The sequence below is a fragment of the Panicum hallii genome, chromosome 1 (assembly GCF_002211085.1).
Source record: "Panicum hallii strain FIL2 chromosome 1, PHallii_v3.1, whole genome shotgun sequence".
Lineage (NCBI taxonomy): Eukaryota > Viridiplantae > Streptophyta > Magnoliopsida > Poales > Poaceae > Panicum > Panicum hallii.
The window spans coordinates 50750200-50770116 of NC_038042.1; the positions used below are offsets into that span (position 1 = coordinate 50750200).

General features: G+C 44.1%; 3 protein-coding genes across 4 annotated transcripts; 2 read left to right on the forward strand and 1 right to left on the reverse strand.

Annotated features, from left to right (window-relative positions):
• Positions 1-391: 391 nt before the first annotated feature.
• Positions 392-5515, forward strand: LOC112891403 (WD repeat-containing protein 44-like). Its single transcript, XM_025958252.1, has 7 exons — positions 392-2191; positions 3393-3483; positions 3571-3728; positions 3825-3876; positions 3978-4060; positions 4160-4253; positions 4612-5515. The coding sequence occupies exons 1-7, from the start codon at positions 863-865 to the stop codon at positions 5163-5165; spliced, it is 2361 nt and encodes a 786-aa protein (XP_025814037.1). The 5' UTR covers positions 392-862; the 3' UTR covers positions 5166-5515.
• Positions 5516-6291: 776 nt separating this feature from the next.
• Positions 6292-16082, forward strand: LOC112891387 (RNA polymerase II C-terminal domain phosphatase-like 1). Of its 2 annotated transcripts, none has more exons than XM_025958242.1 (16): positions 6292-7035; positions 8189-8665; positions 9164-9374; positions 9681-9838; positions 9914-9984; positions 10101-10206; positions 10276-10362; positions 10896-11450; positions 11538-11604; positions 12391-12524; positions 12601-12654; positions 12991-13087; positions 13321-13526; positions 13694-13759; positions 14368-14441; positions 15214-16082. In XM_025958242.1, the coding sequence occupies exons 1-16, from the start codon at positions 6754-6756 to the stop codon at positions 15314-15316; spliced, it is 2748 nt and encodes a 915-aa protein (XP_025814027.1). In that variant the 5' UTR covers positions 6292-6753; the 3' UTR covers positions 15317-16082. The 2 variants fall into 2 exon arrangements, with proteins under 2 accessions (XP_025814027.1, XP_025814020.1); XM_025958235.1 differs by having other exon boundaries at positions 6293-7035; positions 13610-13759.
• Positions 16083-16099: 17 nt separating this feature from the next.
• LOC112891422 (putative serine/threonine-protein kinase) lies at positions 16100-18875 on the reverse strand. Its single transcript, XM_025958275.1, has 6 exons — positions 18434-18875; positions 18074-18189; positions 17700-17910; positions 17374-17602; positions 16730-16874; positions 16100-16654 (listed from the first exon to the last, which is right to left on the reverse strand). Exons 1-6 carry the CDS (start codon positions 18480-18482, stop codon positions 16316-16318), a joined length of 1089 nt encoding a protein of 362 aa, XP_025814060.1. The 5' UTR covers positions 18483-18875; the 3' UTR covers positions 16100-16315.
• Between the last annotated feature and the right edge of the window lie 1042 nt (positions 18876-19917).

Below are 19917 nucleotides of genomic sequence, written 5' to 3' on the forward strand. Positions count from 1 at the left end.
TTGAATGCTAACTCAACCAGGCCACCAATCTAGATGAAACAAGACAACTGTTTCAGTACGAAGATTACAGCCACAGCAGCCGAAGGCACAATTTTCTCCTGCCGCAACCGTATGCTGTCCCCGCAAAACGGGAGGGGCATGGCCGTACGGACCGCGCGGGAGCCGTCACCCTCCCCCTCTCTACCACCTCCCGTAAACCCGCCCGCCGAAAGGCGCCGCCGGCGTGACCGCACGAGTCGGGCCCGGTTGCTCTTGCTCGCCACCCTTGGCCCCGCCCCGCCGTCACGCGGAAATGGGAACCGCCCGGGTGTTACCCCACTGACACCGTGGTCCCACGGGCCACCGGCTTCAAGCCTTCAACTCCGCGACGGCCGCGTCCGCTTTAGCCCCGCCGGTTACAGCTGTATACAGACAGACAGCGGGCGGTAATTAACCGCGCCGGCAAATCCCGCCACCATTAGCCGGGCGGAGCGGGCAAAGAGGCGATTACCGCGACGACAGACGATGGCGGCGCGAGCGGGGCAGCGGGCACCAAGTCACCAACCACCCTTAAGTAAGACGCGGGCGGGGGCGGCGCGGCGCCGGGCGGGCGGGGAGATCGGAGGAAGCAACGGGGTCGCTCGCGGTTAGGCTGTCGTCGTGCGCGGGCGCGGGCGTGGTGGAGTGGATCTCATCTGACGCCGCCACTTGCTGCTACGACTTCCCCATCCCTCCCTCCCCTCATCCCCCACACCTCCCTCCGTCACCGTCCCATCGCCTTTGTCTCCCTCTCTCGCGCAATTCGCCGAACACGCCGCGCGCGCCTCGCCTCCCCTCCCCTCCCCTCCCGACGGCGGCGGCGGCGGCCAATGCTGGCGGCGCGATGAGCGTGGAGGAGGAAGTGGAGGAGCAGGAGGGGGAGGAGGAGGAGCTGTTCTACGAGTCGCTCGACCGCATCCTCTCCTCCTCGGGCTCCTCCACCTCGGCCTCGGACGACGACGGCGCCGACCGCCCGCGCCGCCGCCGGGGCTGCGATGCGTCGGCCGCCGCGCTCGACCTGTGGACCTCCCAGCCGGCGCCCGTCCAGGAGCGCCGCTGCCGGCTTCTCCAGCTGCTGGGTCTCGCGGGGGACCCTTCCCTCGCCCGATTCGGGGCGGGCCGGTCCGCCTCCGACGCCGCCGCGGGCTCGCTCCCGGCCTCTCCCGTCTCGCGTTCCAGATCGGGCGGGGCCGCCCTGGGCTACGCCGCGAAACCGCCGCTAGGGAGCGGCCGCCTGCGGCCGTCGTTGTCCGACGCGTCGGATGCCGCGCTGGAGGCGGTCGAGGAGGACCCCAGGTGCTTGATCAGGAACCTCGACGATGGCAGCGAGTACGTGGTGAGAGAGGAGTTCTGCCTCCGCGAGGTCGGCACGGGGCGGCAGCTCACCGTGGAGGAGCTAGGCCGCTCACCTATCGTTCTGGAGCTTATGCGCCGCCAAGCTTTCAGTACTCCCAACTCCAACTGCAACTCGAATTCCCAAAGTGGCGCCTCAACGCCCATCGAGAGGTCCAGCTCCAGCTCCAGCAACGGCGGGGCGCGTTCCAGGCGGCGCAGCAGCTGGCTCCGCAGCATCCGCTGTGTAGCTGGCTCCATCGCCACCCACTCCCGTGACCGCCGCAGCAGCGACGAGAAGGACACGTCTTCAGAGAAAGGCGGGCACCACTCTGGCTCAGCGACGGATGGCAGCCAGGACTGCGTTCCACGCCATGGTCCTGCCCATGTCAAGGTGCGGCAGTACGGGAAGTCCTATAAGGAGCTCAGTGGCCTATTTACCACACAGGAGATACAGGCACACAATGGTTCCATCTGGAGCATCAAATTTAGTCCTGATGGCCGTTACCTTGCGAGCGCTGGCGAGGATTGCGTAATCCATGTTTGGGAGGTGTTAGAGTTTGAGAGGGTGGGGAAGGAGAAGGAGGTGGAGGAGAATGGGGTGTGCAATCCAGTTGCCATGGTGTGCAATGGGTCATCAGAGCTGATTGTGTCATCAGCTGCTCCAAGTGGGAGCCATTGGGAAAAGACGCTGCGGGCAAAGTTACTGCACAGTGGAGGGTCGGTGAGCTCAGACAGGTTGGTCTTGCCTGAGTATGTGTTTGCACTGTCCGAGAAGCCTGTTATAACCTTCGCAGGGCATTCAGATGATGTGCTTGATCTCAGTTGGTCTAAATCTCAGGTAATGTGCACACATTTCTAGTTTCTCTTCAATTCTAATATGCAAATATTATATTTTCAGTGTCATCGCCAAGTGCAGACTGTAATAGAATGTAGAATGACTGGCACCAGAAAGTAGGATATAATTATATATATTAGATCTGAACTTATTTTCTGTTGTTAAGAATGCAAATGTTATGCAACAATTGTCACATTAGAAACGTTATGATCACATACCAGCTAACCTTATTTACTTTTGTTGGGTTTGGGCATACCCTAACTTGGCATCCAGATCTGGCATAGTATAACTGGTGCACTGATTGAAAGGAAAACTTGATCAGTTGCTATTTAGGCATTTTGATTTTAGGATAAAAAAGTTGACTTTATTGCTCACAAGTGTGCCCCAGCTTTTACCATGTGCTATGTCTTAACTAAGGCACGCTTCCTACAAGCTTTCAGATTGCCACTTTACTGCGGTTTCAATTTCCTTCTCAGTGTGTCTATAAAGTTCAGCACAAAGCTTACTAACTTTTTGGCATTGGGCGAATCTATTATCTGGATGATATGTTGCCTTTTGTCAAAATGTAGACATTTGAATCTCAGCTAACCAGTTTCATGGTACTAAACTGCAAGTCAAGGGTGTCTCATTTCTTCGCTGTATTTTTTAGCTCTTAAGGTTCTGTTTTGTTAATCGATATTTGGTCTTTCTCTGCGTCAGATCAAAGGACGTATTAAGTTGTTTCAAGAAAGTTGTAATGTATAAACATAATGAGTTAATATTGGCGTTGCCTTGTGGGTTTGCTCTGGCACACCTCTTTTAGAAGAGTTTATGGATCTTGAAACAAATGAATTTGACAAAATCATGAAGTAGATATATATCTCTAAGATGAGATGAGATTTGTCTTCTTCTAAATAGATTAAAAATGACGTTGATGTACATGATGGTAATTATTGGGTTTAAAAGTGCAAATTAATTATTCCACCAGAGTTGTTATGTAGGAATTAGTGCCCGTAACTAGTCAAGGTAATATGTGCTCAGATACACTGACAGCAACACACACAACATCTTTTGCTAGGCACTTCTCTTGACACCTCTCAGTCTACTTGCTGCTATCGATAATTCAATTGAATTTAAATGATTCTAGGCACAATAATTTGTTATGAATTTATTGTAGTTTCAGCTATTTCAGCATTCATTAGCTCCATTTTTTTTATTCCTGCAGTATTTGCTTTCTTCATCAATGGATAAAACAGTGCGGTTGTGGCACATGTCAAGCACTTATTGTTTGAAAACTTTCTCACACACTGACTACGGTATGAACTTCACTTCAGAATCACCGCCCCTCTCTATCTCAGCACTGTATTAGAGTAGTCCTTCTGATATCATTTCTTTTGGTTAAGTGACTTGCATCCAGTTCAATCCTGTTGATGATAGATACTTCATTAGTGGTTCCCTGGATGAAAAAGTTCGTATCTGGAGTATTCCTAAACGCGAAATTGTCGACTGGGTTGATCTACATGAAATGGTTACTGCTGCCTGCTATACCCCAGATGGAAAGGTTTGAATTTGATCTACTTCCTAGTTTCTTAATTTTGGTCAACAGGCCCTACTAATTTATCGCATGCTCATCAAATGCTCTAATGCCTTGTCTTAGGGTGCACTGATTGGATCTCACAAGGGCAGTTGCCATCTTTATGATACATCTGGTACACTGGCTTGCTTCTAGTTCTGTTCTTAACTCTCATTCAAAGACCTTATTCTGTGTCTTGCGAGCCTAAACTTATATTTTTCCCTTTCTTCTGAATAGATGATATGCTTTGCTACAAAAAAAGAATCGACCTTCAAAACAAGAAAAGGAAATCCAGACAGAAGAAAATCACTGGATTTCAGGTGCTTATTTCGAATAAACATTTTGTTGTCATGTGAATCATACTGCACCAGAGCTGAGATAATGCTGCTTTGTTAAACTGAATAAAGTTCCTCAAATAGTTTGTCCCAGGGAGTTCTTCAAAGGTCATAATTACATCTGCAGATTCAAAAATCCGAGTTCTTGATGGTTTTGAGCTAGTCCACAGGTTTAAAGGTAAATAATTTCTTATCAACTATTTCTTCATATACGTAAAAACTTTATGCTAGTTCATATCATGTTGCAATCATTATTGACAACAGAAGATCAATTGTATCTGCCTTGTTCTTCTTTTCAAGAGCAGTGCTGGAACATGTCAGGTTCCACTTTTCTGCTATGATTGGCTCTATTGTTCACTTAACATGTTAAAATAGCTCGTCCCTATTGATAGATCATAACGGCTACATAGTTTGTTTTCTGTGCATGTCACTCTCTGTCTGTTTGTTATTAAGAAAAATAATCCTTGCTCAATTTTCGTCTTCTGTTCTGCTGGTTGGTCTCAGCTACATAGTTCTTATGTCTTGCCATATTCCAGGATTCCGAAACACCAGCAGCCAAATCTCAGCCTGTTTAGCTGGAAATGGGCGGTATATTATCTCTGCAAGTGAGGATTCCCATGTATATATGTGGAGAAACAATGACGATTTCGAGCCAAGTAGAAAGAAGGGCACTGTTTCTGTCACAAATACCCATGAACACTTCCACTGCAAGAGTGTGACAGTTGCTGTTACCTGGCCTTTTACCAGCACCACAATGGCTTCCAACAAACAAGAAGAGCTGGATTATGGGTCGGAGAATGACCATATACTGCAAACCAAACCTGCAAAAGCACAGGAGATGCCAGATGTTAAGTACCAGAGTACCAACATCGCAAGTAACAATTCAAATCATAATGGTGACAGAACATCTGTGACTTGGCCTGAAGAACTCATCACACCAGCAAAGCAGAGTCACAGGCCTACTACCTGCCTTGCTGACGAGGGAGATCAAGCTCCAAATCGGTCAGCTTGGGGCCTAGTAATTGTCACAGCAGGTCGTGGAGGTCAAATCAGAACATTTCAAAACTTTGGTTTTCCTGTTAGAGTATAGCATGAATCCGAATACGTAAGATAGTCACTGCCATTCAGTACTGTAGTTTGTGTATAGATAGGAGATAGTGCTCGAGTTTCACACCATTCAGGGATTGGATTTGATTGTTCCTTGCTGCGCCTGCTAGATATCACAGAATCTTCAGCTAACATACACTGTCAGTACTCCTGAATTTTGTATGCCAAAGTCATTTACCCCTAAACTGTACATGAAAGGGAAAGCCCTACAGAGAGCAACAGCATCAGCTGAGTGAGAGATCTTTCAACCGTCAGCTTCAACCTTGTTCCACTCTCCATCTTTGGCTTTTCATCAAAACCAATGATAAAAAAGAAATAGTGTTATATGTTGTAGTGATTTCATGGTGCGGTGAATATTTTTTGACCTGGAGCTTTTTAAACAGCGCTGGCAAATGCAGTTTTACTGCATCTAATAAGTTAACAGTGAGCCTTAGCTTGCTTCACCTTGTTTCGCTGCTTGTGAACATAATCACAATTACAATTTAAATAAAGATAGGCTGATATGTAAGTCTAGGTTGATATGTATTATAGATGTTGATATATTATTTCTGTAGATGATTGATCTAAAATAGAAAAGTTTGCCGTAGAATAAAATCAAAATATCTTACATTAAAACGTATCCAGATTGCCAGTTTCAACTTTCAAGTTTTAATTTCCTCAATCCTTTGTACAAGGAGAAGAATATTACCTTTTTACCTAATATATCAGGAAACCCTCATTAATGGCTCCGAAATTTATTTGTCTCATAATCCTATAACAAAAAAATTTGAAAGTAATGTACAGCGAGAAAAGGACGCCGATCTCTCTCGTTTGCTTGTTACTGATTTTGGACGGCCAGGTGGCCAACCACCCTCCCAACCATAAAAAAGAGAGTAAAAGAGGTCAACTACCTTCCTGGCCACTACCAGTGACACACCGCACACGTGACGTGCCACCTCGCCAGAACCAGACGCTTTCGACGAGCTGAGAAAAAGAGACACGCAAAAAAGAAAAATCAAATTAAAATGCAAGGAATAAAACGTAATAATATAATAACTGCTTGGCGATAATACCAGTCCTCTCCACTGCCCTCCCCCGCCACCTGCCAAAATAAATCCATCTGCTCTCCAACTCTGTATTGCTTTCTGATCAAACGCAAGCCTCTCTCCCACCTCTCTCTCTCTCTCTCTCTCTCTCTCTCTCTCTCCCCCCACACACACACACACACAACGCGACCGCCATTGACGCGGTAGCGCACGAACTCCCTCCCGGATCTGAACAAGCCACCCTGCGAATCCTCACCGGACGCACCAAATCTGGTCAGAAACGGTGAAGAATTCGAACACGGTCTTAAGCATCGTGCACTAAGGCCACACACGTCTATCTGCTTTCCCCTACCTGTTTTTGTGGTTTTTCTCTCGTTTCGGACGATTCATAAGAACAGATCCGCAAGGGGGCTTGCAGATCCTGGAGATCTACCTGTGTGAGGCAGGCCCCTTGTTTTGGATGCCCAGAACGAACCCTTGACCTGAAGATCTGCTTGATCCGTTTGGGATCTGCTTGTTGTTTTTTTTGTTGGATCTAGAGAGAATATGTTCAAGTCGATGGTTTATTACGGGAACACCTCAATCGGAGAGGTTGAGGTGTGGCCAAAGGGCGAGGCGAGCGCCGGCTTGGCCGTGGCGGCGTGGGCACGAGAAATCCGCGTTGACCGCCTTTCCCCGCCCAGCGAGCGGTGCCCGCCGCTCGCCGTCATGCACACGGTGGCCGTCGACGCCCGATGCCTCGTCATGGAGTCCAGGCCGCCCGCCGCCTCCGACGTGGCGCCACTGCCGCTTGTTGCCATGCACGCCGCGTGCCTCAGGGACAACAAGGTATATGCAGATTATTCCTGACATAAATAGAGATTCACACCCAGAGTCTAAAACGAGGAACAACCTGGACACATAAAAGAATCTCCTCTAATTTTACATGGACAGTTTGATGGATGGGATATTTTTTATTCGTACATGACAAGTTTACAGGACCATTATTAATCCTTATTAGATATTTATTAGTGCTGGAATAATTTTATTAATTTTACTTGAACGATCACTCTGGACAAGGATTTTTGATAGGATGTGGACGGATGAGTAAGTATGCACTGGAATTTTGACAGTGATAACACCAACTTGAACTTGCATGATCATCACAAAGTCTTATGTTATATGGACATGGACTCATTTTTCAAGCTATAGAGTTTTAACACTACTTTACTGAGGCTAGTTGAAAGGACATCTGAAACAGAGGTTTAATTTTCAGAAGTGGCCAATCAGCCACTGGATGTCCTAATGACATGTACTGGTTCTTTGGAACTGAGGCACACTAGTCTGATGACATGTGAAAATTTGGTATTTATATGATACTCGTGGACTTTGCATCATTGTCTTTAGCATGAGTTGACAATTATTAACATCATATCATCACTTTAATTGAATCTAAATTTTGAATCCTGAACTCCGACAAGTTGAGGGTACATATGAAACATAATCTGGAGCATCTCGGTCTATAACAAAGTTATTGTTACTCTCAAGTGTTTCTTTTTATGGTTTGCCTAAACTTAAGAACCTGTGCTAATGTTTTTCTCTACCATAATTCATTGGTAAATATGGTTTTTGGCAATACCGTAAGTTGAGTTTTTTGGTGCTTCGTATGGACATGTCCATATCCCGTTAAACTCTGCTGCTTTAGAATTCAGGATAAGCATAAGAATAACATGACAATTGATTCTGGTTTTGCAGTGCTGAACCTAGGTTTTATTCCTTTCTGCTGTTTTTTGGCACCCTTATATTTCTTAAATATCTGTGAGAATTTAAGAGCTGCCTTATATATTATTAGTTACCTCTTAGAGACGTAATGCTTTTGTTTAAACATCCACCTTCAGCTGCCACTTAATTCTTTGGTTTCTACTAGTTTATTTTGGAAACTGTATTTATAATTTTATACTGTATACATTACATTGAACCTTTTAATTTCTTGCCCTTGCAGACCGCAGTTGTTCCTCTAGGAGATGAAGAATTGCATTTAGTTGCGATGACGTCCAGAAGAAACTTGACAAATCATGCATGTTTCTGGGGCTATAGATTGCCATTTGGCTTGTACAATTCTTGCTTGACCATGTTAAATCTTCGATGCCTGGGTATTGTGTTTGACCTTGATGAGACGTTGATTGTTGCCAATACATCACGGTCTTTTGAGGACAGAATTGATGCTCTTCAAAGAAAGCTGAGTAATGAGACCGATCCACAGCGTAGGAATGGTATGCTATCAGAGGTCAAGAGGTACCAAGATGATAAGTCCATCCTAAAGCAATATATAGAAGGTGATCAGGTCTACGATGATGGAAAAGTGTATAAAGCGCAACCTGAGGTTGTTCCACCATTGTCTGATAACCAGCAACCAGTGACACGTCCAGTTATAAGATTACAAGATAAAAACATTATCTTGACAAGGATAAATCCTCTGGTATGTGTTAAATTGCTTGAACTTTATTTGGGGCTGTCCATGGCAGCATATCTATCAAGTATCAACACATAGATTTATTATAACTGCATTGTGTGGTGTGCTTTCTGTTTGGATTTTCATTGCACATCAGTACCCTAAGCGAATGTCATATTTGTACTACCTGGTACATGATAAACTTGCTTCTTTGCGGTATCAAAATCTGTCTCGTAATTTTTTATAAGGCAAAAGATCCTAAAGGTCTTTATAAAAGCAAAAGCTCTTAGATTCATGGAATTTGTCGTACTTTCATACCTATTAGTTATAGCAATTATCAGTCAAACTATTTCATTTTGTGTTAGGCCTGTGGATGAATGTATGAGGAGATATGTATTCTTTCTTAGTAATAGCAATTGTTTAGTATCTTACTGATTTGGTCATTCAAGCTTATTGTTTGCACTCACTGTTTTGGTTGCACAAAAATTACCAAACGGCCAGACTGATCTGTACTGCTTTCTGTAGATAAGGGATACGAGCGTTCTGGTCCGTCTAAGGCCAGCCTGGGAGGATCTTTGCAGTTACTTAATTGCAAGAGGGCGCAAGCGTTTTGAGGTCTATGTGTGTACAATGGCAGAGAGAGATTATGCTTTAGAAATGTGGAGATTGCTTGATCCAGATTCAAGATTGATTAATTCTGTTCAACTTCATGATCGAATGGTGTGTGTAAAATCTGGTACGTTATTTCTCTCGTTTCTTGTAGAATAGTAGATGGCAATACTTGATTGATTCTATAGACCGTAGCCCAGGTGCCCTAACCATTGGACACCAGATCTTATGACCTATCCATGTGTTACATCAACCAACATTTCTGAACAAGTACAAAAGGAGCATAGTGTAATTTGACCTAAGTGTTGTCATAATGAGAAGCTGACAAACTGTCAACATTGCAGCTCAAGTTCTAAATTTGCTTTATGCACATTTTCTTGTTTTTTTCCTAGTTCCATCATACGGATGTTAATGTCAAAGTTACCATCTACAGGTTTGAAAAAGTCCTTGCTAAATGTTTTCCATGATGGTTCTTGCCATCCTGGGATGGCATTAGTAATTGATGATCGCCTAAAAGTTTGGGATGAGAAAGATCAATCTAGAGTTCATGTGGTTCCGGCATTCACTCCATATTATGCTCCTCAAGCAGAGGTGAAGTTCATAGACTGTAGCCCTGTACCACTATGAATATATCATATGGTCACTAACAAAGTTTTCACCTTGTAGGCAAATTGTTCTATCCCAGTTCTGTGTGTCGCTAGAAATGTTGCATGCAATGTTAGGGGTAGTTTCTTCAAGTAAGATTGTTTTTTCTCTAATGTTTCTCTAGACTTTTGTGTGTATTTGCTCTTTGTAACATACCACAGTGAGTCCAGCTGATTTTTTACATAGAATTGCATGGCTTAATTGACAGAGACTTCGATGAAGGCCTCTTGCCAAGGATTAGTAATATTTCCTATGAGGATGAGATAAATGATATCTCATCTGCTCTGGATGTTGGCAACTATTTGATAACAGAGGTAAGTTTGGAATGTTCCTTGCTTCTGTGTTCGCTTCTCAGTAAATAACAGTTCTTTTCATCTTCGTAGGATGAGAATGTTGCGGCAGTGAACGGAAATAGAGATGCATTGCCTTTTGATGGTATGGCAGATGCTGAGGTTGACCGGAGAATGAAGGTTTATGCTTTTCATGACTCAAATTTTGGTTTTCTTTTCCTGAAGTCACCGAATTTTGCAAAAAAAAAACATCCAATAATAATCCGTGGCAGCTATTAGCACAATTTCTGAATAAAATTTGTTATATATATTACTAAATCATTTGACAGAAATTTTAGTTTGCAGAACATCTTATATCGTAGCAGCACAAATCACATATGTCCATAACAAACAGTTTTCAAGAAAACTTTTCACTTTCAGTTCAATAAAGATTCTAACATTGCCTAAAAACACAAAACAGTTCAGACTAAGATGTATTTGTTCCATAACTAAGCAGTATAGATATTTATTTGTTAAAATTATGATTTTGATGTCTGTTTTGAGTAATTTGTTTATTTGAAGAAATTTTCTAGTGAGATGCTGACATTTTTGGAGTCATTTTATATTATTCAAAATTAACTCCCGATACGTCATTATGTTCCCTTATTTTTTTAGTTCTTTATGCCCCCGTTTATTCTCTTATACCCATCTTTTAAATTCTTAACTACTTCCAGGAAGCATCAGGCAGTGCTCAAGCATTTCATCCAACAGTGGCGAGCTTTGTCATGCCAGTGGCCCCTGCCCAGAATTTAGTTTCATCTTCAGTCGCACCAGTAGCCCCACCCCTTGGGATGACCCCACCTCCATTCAACCAACCAGTTGTTCAACCAGGTTTTTCAGATCCACTGCAAGGTTCTCCAGCTAGAGAAGAGGGCGAAGTTCCTGAGTCTGAGTTGGATCCGGACACAAGGAGAAGGCTTCTCATATTACAGCATGGTCAAGACACAAGAGATCCTACGCCTCCACTCCCAGCAATACCACCAGTGCAAGTCCCAGTTCCACCAGTGCAAGTCCCAGTTCCACCAGTGCAACCTCATGGGAATTGGTTTCCCACAGAGGATGGTATTAATCCAAGTAATCTGAATAGAGGTTCAGCAGGTTTCACTGTACAATCTGATTCTATGCTCTATGAGAAAAAGCAGGCACCTCATCCTTCATTCTTTCATGGTGGGGATAGTCCTATGTCCTCTGATAGATTTAGCTATCAGAACCAGAGGTTTTCCACTCAGGTAAGTGATTTGAATAAAATTTTTTGAGTCTGTTTGCTTTGCTAAGTATCCATGTAGACACTTAATGACCACATTTGCTTGATGTAGCTATCACATATTGAGGATCACCACATGCTTCAGAACCATGGACCTCCGAAATACATAGCCTTTTCTGGTATGTTTTATCAATTTACACCCCCACCCCCTTGTCATGTGTTACCACACCTATGCTTGGTAAAAAGATGTTAGGTTAGGTATAAGGTTGGTCAGTAGCCGTTGTTTGATTGGTTTGATCTGATTGATCGTTTTGAGCTTATCTCTACTACTTAATGTGATGATCCAACATACAATTCATATTCTGGAACATCTATAATATGGCTGAATGTAGGCAATTTTCTTCAATATTCTTTTTCTTGTCATCACTGCCACTGCATGCTACCGAACACAGCTCCTACTTCCCATTGTACCTATAATTTTTTCATCCTCTCAGTGTTTCAAAGGCGTCGCCTAGGCGTCCAGGCGGGACCCAGCTTGCGTTGGGCAACAGCCACGTCCTGTCGCCTTGTCGTCCAGGCGTACCCAGCTTACCTTGGGTCGCCTTGTCACTTTAAAACACTGCATCCTCTATATGGTTGTCTCTTCAACACATGATTCACCTCACTGGATCTTTCGGCATCATAAAAATATGGCAGCTATGGCCTTGGTAAATGAGGAGAAGCTTCTTGCAATTGTTTTAATTATGCTGCAGCTAGATATGACAAGCAATATGCAGATGATTTTGTGATGAGTTACTGCATTAATGTGGAATAATTAATTATTCCACATAAGGACCCACTAATGCTGGCCTAATTAAGGAAGCTAGTAATACGATAGACCAAAAATTTCGCTTTTGTTGAGCATAGCCAGGTATAAATATGTTCTTTTAGCATGCATTATGCTCAAGTTTGTTTATGCCATGAAGGTGAGGAGCTATCAACTCGGCATGTTCCCTCAAGGCAGAGAAACAACCAGATGGAATCAGGAAGACACTTTGCACAATATGCAGGGACCTCTGCTGGCATACTAGAGGGAATTGCGCTGAAGTGCGGATCTAAGGTAGTGTGTAGCATTCGATACTAGTGGATCAGAAGATTTGTCTTTAATCTTGGTTGACATTTCCCTTTGTGTTTAGGTGGAGTACAGGTCAACATTATGTGATACTGCAGAGCTACAGTTCTCTATTGAGGTAGATTAGAATCTCTTCTCTTGATTGGTTTCATCATATCAGCAACTTCATCTAACAAGGAAGTCCATGGCTAGAATAATTGGACGTTGTGAAAACAGATGTGCAGAAATAATTATTGTCGATAAAATTTCCTACACTTCAATATACCTCAATATAATTCACAGAGGAGATTCACAAATCTGACCAACAACTGAAATTTACTTTGCTATCTGACTTTCCATTGTCTATTTGAAGGAAAACTTCTCTGTACTATCATCTGCTTGCAATAATCAACTGTACTTACTTTATTTCCCCCCTCTCTCCCTCCCTCGCTCTGTTTTATCGCACCTTGTCCAGGTTTGGATTGTTGGCGAAAAGATAGGTGAAGGAATTGGTAGGACAAGGAGAGAAGCACAGCGTCAAGCTGCAGAAATGTCATTAAGAAACTTGGCTAGTAAGTTTGATCTCATCTTATTTATGTCATTGGTGTTGTGCAGCCAATTGAGTTTCATCTCCATAAGTGGCTTGGTTTCAACTTTAGTTCTTTGACAACTAGGTAGAGCTTCTTTTCATATTATATGTGTCGAATGAGGCAAATTGTCGACATTTTTGTATTTTGCTCATTGCTAAAACATTTCTATGCAGCAGTCTATTTTATTGAGTTTGACATAGTAAATTTACCTGCAGATAAATACCTGTCATCTGATCCAAATAAGATGACTGCTCTGAAAGAAAATGGTTTCGGTAGCAACCATAACTTTTTTGGATACTCTGGAAATACGAGGGATGATATGTTGCCAGTTCCAAGTACTTCTGAGGAATCTCGCTTTATGAAAATGGAGGATAATAACTCCCAAAAAACAGGAGGTTCTGTTGCTGCTCTCAAGGAACTTGTAAGTACCTGGTCGTTTATTAGTTGTTCGACTTGATCTTTTATAACACAAACAAATGATATATATATGAAAACACATTTCAGTGCACGATTGAGGGATATAACTTAAATTTTCAAGCTCGTCCGTCTCCTCCAGATGGCTCACTTGGGAAAGAATCTTATGCTCAGGTTGAAGTTGGCGGACAAATTCTAGGCAAAGGAGTTGCGCTAACATGGGAAGAGGCCAAACTCCAGGTAATAAGCAGTTTCGTACTGAATAAATCAATTTGTTTTCCTTTCGTTAGTTTAGTTTCCGTGCCCTAAGAAAGTCTGGATTCATCTAGTTAATCAAAAGGTTAAGTAACATGGAAAAAGGTAGTTCATTGTTATTCCTTCGAAGGTTAAGTGGCATGGCGGATGGTTCATTGTCATTCCCACATGGCAAAAGTTTTGTAACATATGATTTTGTTATCAGAGATGGTCCTGGTATAAAATTTGGATAGGTTAAGGGCTCAGATCATTAAAAGTGGTTCGATTGAACAAGTTAAATAGTTTATGAGATTATATTCAATTGCCTTCACCTCAGATGTAAATTAATGTTTCAATCAAACCATCTTGGCATTCTAGATTTTCGGAAAGCTAATGTCTCAAACATTGCATTTCTAATGGCCACTCTAGCTTGGATATTTTAACATATCTAGGAATGTATTTTATAGTAGAAACAATATATTCTATTTGTATGTGAGGTTTTAATCTATAATGGGCTTTCCTTGATTGGATACAGTATTTTTTTTTCTTGATTGGATATAGCTTAGATGTTATGTTTCTGCCTTGAAGTTTATATGTTTTTTTTCACTTTGCAGGCTGCTGATGAGGCTATTGTAACGTTAAGATCCATGCTAGGTCAACTTGGTCATAAACGGTCTGGTTCTCCAAGGTGATTATCTGTTGGTATTTGGGTATTTGCATATCTGATATCTTTTGGTGTTAATACCAAAAAAAGACCTATCTTGGCTGATGAACCAGCTATAGGACTTCTGTATTGAATGGAATGGCATGATGTTTCTTGGTTCCAACCTTTTCGTTTGCTAGCCCAGTAGGTCTAAGTCCATATTCATTAGATCTTTTATGTTTATAATACAGTGGTTCCATATAACAAAGTGGTGATCAATGGTCAAATTTGATAGGGAAGGAGATATAGTGTTGCCATGTAGCAAAGTGGTGGTCAGTGGTCCAATTTGGTAGGGGAGGACACAGTGCTGTGCTTGGTGATAGTGTGGACCACACTAATTCTAGGTTATTTCAGATTAGGAAAGAGTGTGCAAAGGAAAAATCGTGGTGTCTTAGCTGGGTTGGGTCATGTATGTAGAATGTCATCTCATGTTCCAGTCACCATTCGACATGAATTTTTTTCGGGTGCAGATTGTGGTTTTGCAGCTTTTGGTATGTATGTCACTGTGTCAGATTAGATTTGCTCATTGTCTTTCATTTGTAGTCTTCCTATTATAACTTCTATTTCAGTTTGATTCACTGTGTCAGATTAGATTTGCTCATTGTCTTTCATTTGTAGTCTTCCTATTATAACTTCTATTTCAGTATGATTCACTGTGTCAGATTAGATTTGCTCATTGTCTTTCATGTGTAGTCTTCCTATTATAACTTCTATTTCAGTATGATTTAAATGACCATATAATTGCCATTTACCACAGGTCATTGGCACCGAATTTTAATAAACGCTTCAAGCCAGATTTTCCAAGGGTGCAGAGGGTTCCTTATGGAACATACTCTAGGATTGAAGGCCATGTTCCTTGAGAGTTTCGCATAAATGATGTGCCTGGGCACTGGACTTTAAAACTGGATGAGACTATGAGCTGTCAGCTCCAGACAAGCAGTGCAAACAATGGATTCCTGGCTTCTAGTGGGCTTACAAGGCTCTTCCCGCCACTGGTGACGAAGACTGTTATGGGAGCGCCAAGAAAATTGAAGTATTTATGGTGGCCATGACTTCACGCAGAATTTTTGTCTGGGCTTCTTCCTTGATATGACCGCAGTCGCCCCATGTTGGTGTAATCATTGTGGATCTGGAAATTTGAAGCTTGAACTGGGAGTTGATGCAGCACCATTTCATTTTGGTGATCGAAGAGCAGAGCTGTAGCTGGTGGACATTTTGATCTCGCTCAGGAAAATCTAGCACATTGGGTGCCGATCCACTCGATCCTATGCTATGCATTTGTGACGAAGGCGAGGTTCCAGGTTGCATCATAAGTGAAATTTCAGGCGAAAGTTGGGACCTAGGCATCCAGCGACCCGCATACTCGGGGTCCTAGCTGTAGATTGACAGGTTTAGTATTAGTTTCTCAGGCTAGGTTGCACAGAACTAATCAGTTGATAGGATCACCAGGATATGTTGATGTAGTCGTCTTTGTAACTGTAGGCAACCAATCTTTGTAGCGGTTGATGAATTCAGTAGCTGACAACATTCGTTGTATGTTGTAGGCATCGGTGTAGTATATGGTTTGGTCCCCTTTGTTTGCGAGGTTGGGAGTATGCCCCGTAATACTTTTGGCCCTTTTGTATCCGCATCGCTCCAGTTTGTGGCGTGCGTTTGATTTATGTCGCCATTCTCCACCAGATTTCACGAGTTGGATTACAATCCCCCTGGTATGACGGCTACCCTGGGCGCACCGCACACCTGCAATCTACATCGAGGAAAGCACAAACGCCGCCTCGCGTACGTGCAACTTCTCTGTACGGGTACATTGCCGACCTCGGGCGTTCAACTTGGACCTGCTTCGACCGCCACCAAGCTGCCTACCGCGGAGCGACCTCGCTGTACGTGAACGAGGCAGAGCAAACTGCCGACCTCGCCGCCGCCGGCGGCCACCTCGCCTTCGGCGACGTTTGCACGACTGCGCTCGGGCCGTCCGGGGCTGCGCGGTGCTCGGCGAAGCTCGGCAGGCGCATCATCGCCGCTTCCGTGCAGCGCGACAGGAGGGCCACCACCTGGCCCATCGTGGGGCGGCTGCTGGGCGCCGCCTGCGTGCAGGCCAGCCCCACCCTCAGGTATCGCAGCACCTCCTCCTCCGGGCAGTTCTCCATGCGCGCGTCCACCATGTCCAGCAGGCTGCCCTGCTCGTACAGCACCCACGCCTGCAACCCGCGCAAGAAAAGATGAAGCGAGAGGCAAGAGCTGGCCGGCATGAAGGAGAATTAATCTCATCTCACCTCTCGCACCAGGAACATGTCTGAGTGGATCGTCTGCGAGATCCTCCTCCCGCTGATGATCTCGAGAACAAGCACCCCGAAGCTGTACACGTCGGCCTTCTTGGTCAGCTGCCCGTGCACAAAATACTCAGGCGCCAAGTACCCGCTGCAGAGTGTGAGACAAATGTCAGGAACAAATATTTTCAGATTCTTTATAACTTCACTAAAATCCCATTTGAAACCTTAGAATTAATTCCACTCTAATAATCATAATTTAGACCTAAATCTAATCATAATTTAGACCTAAATCTATTAAGCTAGTATAGTTATATACGGAATATATTTGTATATTATTGTTGGCTATACGAGCGAGATATTTATATGCTATATTTCTAATACAGAGAAGTGAGCTAAAAAAGTACGAAATAGAAATATACATTTGTGGTGTATAGAATCAATTTCCATCTTTCATCCTACAAATTTAGAATAGGTTTATATCTAAACTTTGGAAAGTGATGGGATGTCAAATTCTAAACCAAATAGTTTAGTTTATTAAATAGATTTTAATTCCTCAAAAACAGGATCCAAAATGAAAGGCTTCTTAATAAGATTCTATTTCTCAGAAGGAAAAAAAAGAGCTTAGTAATCTTCAGCACTGCTTTTACCACGTTCCGACCACGCCTGTGCTAATGTGAGTAACATTGTCCGGAAATAGCTTTGCCAGCCCAAAGTCTCCGATTTTCGGCCTGTAGTCTCTGTCGAGAAGAACATTGCTGGCCTTGATGTCTCTGTGCACGATGCTCGGCTCGTGCTCTTCATGCAGATAGCTCAACCCCTTGGCAGTGCCCACGCAGATGTCCGACCTCGTGCTCCAGGTCAGGCTAGCTCCGTTCGCTGAAGCCAAGGTTAAAACAAGCACGTGCGATCAAGAAGAACGCATTCCAGCTTCAAGTAGATGTCAGATGTGGAAGTAGTTTGATGGCTCAGTTACCCTGCAACGCATGGTCAAGGCTGTTGTTCTCGAGGTATTCGTAGATGAGGATCCTGTTTTTCCTCTGGATGCAGCAGCCCAGCAGCCTGACGAGGTTCGCGTGCTTGGCTTCGGAAATGCTCTCGATTTCAGCTAGGAATTCCTTGATCCCCTGCTCGGATTCAGAACACAAAACCTTTGCAGCAAATGCGGTGCCATCTCCCCATACTCCCTGTGTCAGAAAAAACATGTAACACGGTTTCATCTAAGAATCTCTCACTCTTGTTTTTTTTAACAAAAAAAGGAATCTCTCAGACTGTCACACGAGGGAGGAGGATCTGCTTGCAGTTGAGATTAGCAAAGAATCCACACATAAAATATCCTGGACGCAGTACCTTGTACACAGTTCCAAAGCCACCTCGGCCCAGCTTGTTTCTCCGGTCGAAGTTGTTCGTTGCCGCTCTGATCTCCTTATACGAGAACAACCGGAGATTCTCCAAGTTGAGAAGCCCTGTTTCAGGAAACAAGACAGCAATCCTAGTCAGCTGTTGGACGGCTAGCCCTTCCACGAGATATTTAAAACTTAAAAGGTTCTCAACGCCATGATCTGAATTCTGGAACATCGTTGTCGGATGATGTAAAACAAGAGAAAACATTGGCAGAAAACTATACTAATTCATGTCCAGCAGAAAAGCATGAGAACTCGTAAGCAGGGAGAACATGGAGAAGCATCTATCGAGCAGACAGTCGGTTACCTCTGAAGTCTTGCTCGGATCTGCAGAGGCATCCCCTCAGCAGCGCCATCGTCAGGCTAGAGCAGCTAGCGCCGCCTGCGCCGGGGAAGACGGGGTTGGTTGGCGTCTTGGCGAGCTAGCACTAGCAGCCGGGAGACATTAAATTCGCCATGGCGGCTGGGAGCGAGAGGAAAGAGCCGTGCAGCCGCCTAGCCTTCGCGCCGGCGGCCGAGCTCGTCTTCACTGATGACAAGCGCTGATCCAGAATTTATGGCGCCAACGCCGAAGAGAGTGGTGGTGGGGGCCTGAGCGCAATGAATGTGTGAGGGGGGCGGCGGTGGAGGAGTACTAGTCTAGTCCGGACGGCTGGCTTGACCACCATGTTGACTCAGCGGACGCCGTCAGCCGGCGACGGCATTGCTGGCACGGGGCAGTTGGGGTTTTGGGGAACTGATGCTCCTAGAATCCGGACGTGTCGCTGCCGGAGGGCCGACGCTGCGAGAGCTGTCGGCGTCGGAGACGAGGACTCCGAGGAGCGTGCGGTAGGCGAGAAACCAAAAGCATGTGGCAGCAGATTGATGTAAACTCTCAGCCACAAAACTATCGGTTGGTCATATAGTATTTCCTTTCTAAATTTTGGCCAGGTCAACTCTTGGTTGACCGTCCTGCTGCATCTTGGACTGCATTTTGTTGACCTGGGCGCACGTGCCTAGGGTAACATGTGTGCGTGATTCTGATTGCTAACAGCAGGATAGGGATTTTCTTTCAAAAAACATGATGGGATTGACAGATTTTTAAATTGGCGAAATCACCATTGATGAGTTGCTCTTTCAAGTCACTTACGACTAGTTTTTAAAATAAACAAATAAAAACGAACATCCGTAGCATGTTGATGAGTTGATAACAAATAGACATGCTCTATCGTAACATAACTAAGGCTATCTCCAGCGATGTTCCGTAAACCGATCTCTACCCTATATACAGAGAAGATTCCGTTCTCTACATGCTCCAGTAGCGTTTTCTAAATGGTTCTCTAATAGAGAACGCTACATGTTCCTCTATATACAGAGATTCTCTCTCCTCTTCTCTATTTTTTCTTTACGTTGGATTAAATAAAAATAAAATATGTCTATAGCATTTGAGATATGATAAATACGTACGTATAAAAATTTGGAATAAAATACGTTTCTAATATAGGATTTAATATATAGAGAATGAGATTTAGAGAACGTTGTTGGAGAGAAATGAGATATAAAGGAGAGAATCTTGTAGAGAAGTCTGTAAGTGACGGATATGGAGAAGGATACAGACAGAACGACGGTTGGAGATAGGTAACAGCGACTCGAAAAGACTATTGGATCGGTAAAGATAAAGAAAAGGGGTGAAATCGCGATCCAACGGAATAGCATCTTCCTCTCCTCGCTAGCTGGCTCGGGATCCTGTCGCCCTCGCTAGGCCAAAAGTACGGAGGCCGACGCCCTCGCCATCCCCCTCCTTTTTCCCGC

Coding starts and splice junctions, on each gene's coding strand:
- LOC112891403 (XM_025958252.1), top strand. CDS start 863: ATGAGCGTGGAGGAGGAAGTGGAGGAGCAGGAGGGGGAGGAGGAGGAG. Junction 2,192..3,392: donor TCAGTTGGTCTAAATCTCAG/GTAATGTGCACA, acceptor TTATTCCTGCAG/TATTTGCTTTCTTCATCAAT. Junction 4,254..4,611: donor GCTAGTCCACAGGTTTAAAG/GTAAATAATTTC, acceptor GCCATATTCCAG/GATTCCGAAACACCAGCAGC.
- LOC112891387 (XM_025958235.1), top strand. CDS start 6,754: ATGTTCAAGTCGATGGTTTATTACGGGAACACCTCAATCGGAGAGGTT. Junction 10,363..10,895: donor AGGTTGACCGGAGAATGAAG/GTTTATGCTTTT, acceptor AACTACTTCCAG/GAAGCATCAGGCAGTGCTCA. Junction 13,088..13,320: donor GTCATTAAGAAACTTGGCTA/GTAAGTTTGATC, acceptor ATTTACCTGCAG/ATAAATACCTGTCATCTGAT.
- LOC112891422 (XM_025958275.1), bottom strand. CDS start 18,482: ATGGCGCTGCTGAGGGGATGCCTCTGCAGATCCGAGCAAGACTTCAGA. Junction 17,911..18,073: donor GCTTTGGAACTGTGTACAAG/GTACTGCGTCCA, acceptor TTTCTGACACAG/GGAGTATGGGGAGATGGCAC. Junction 17,603..17,699: donor CCTTGACCATGCGTTGCAGG/GTAACTGAGCCA, acceptor CCTTGGCTTCAG/CGAACGGAGCTAGCCTGACC.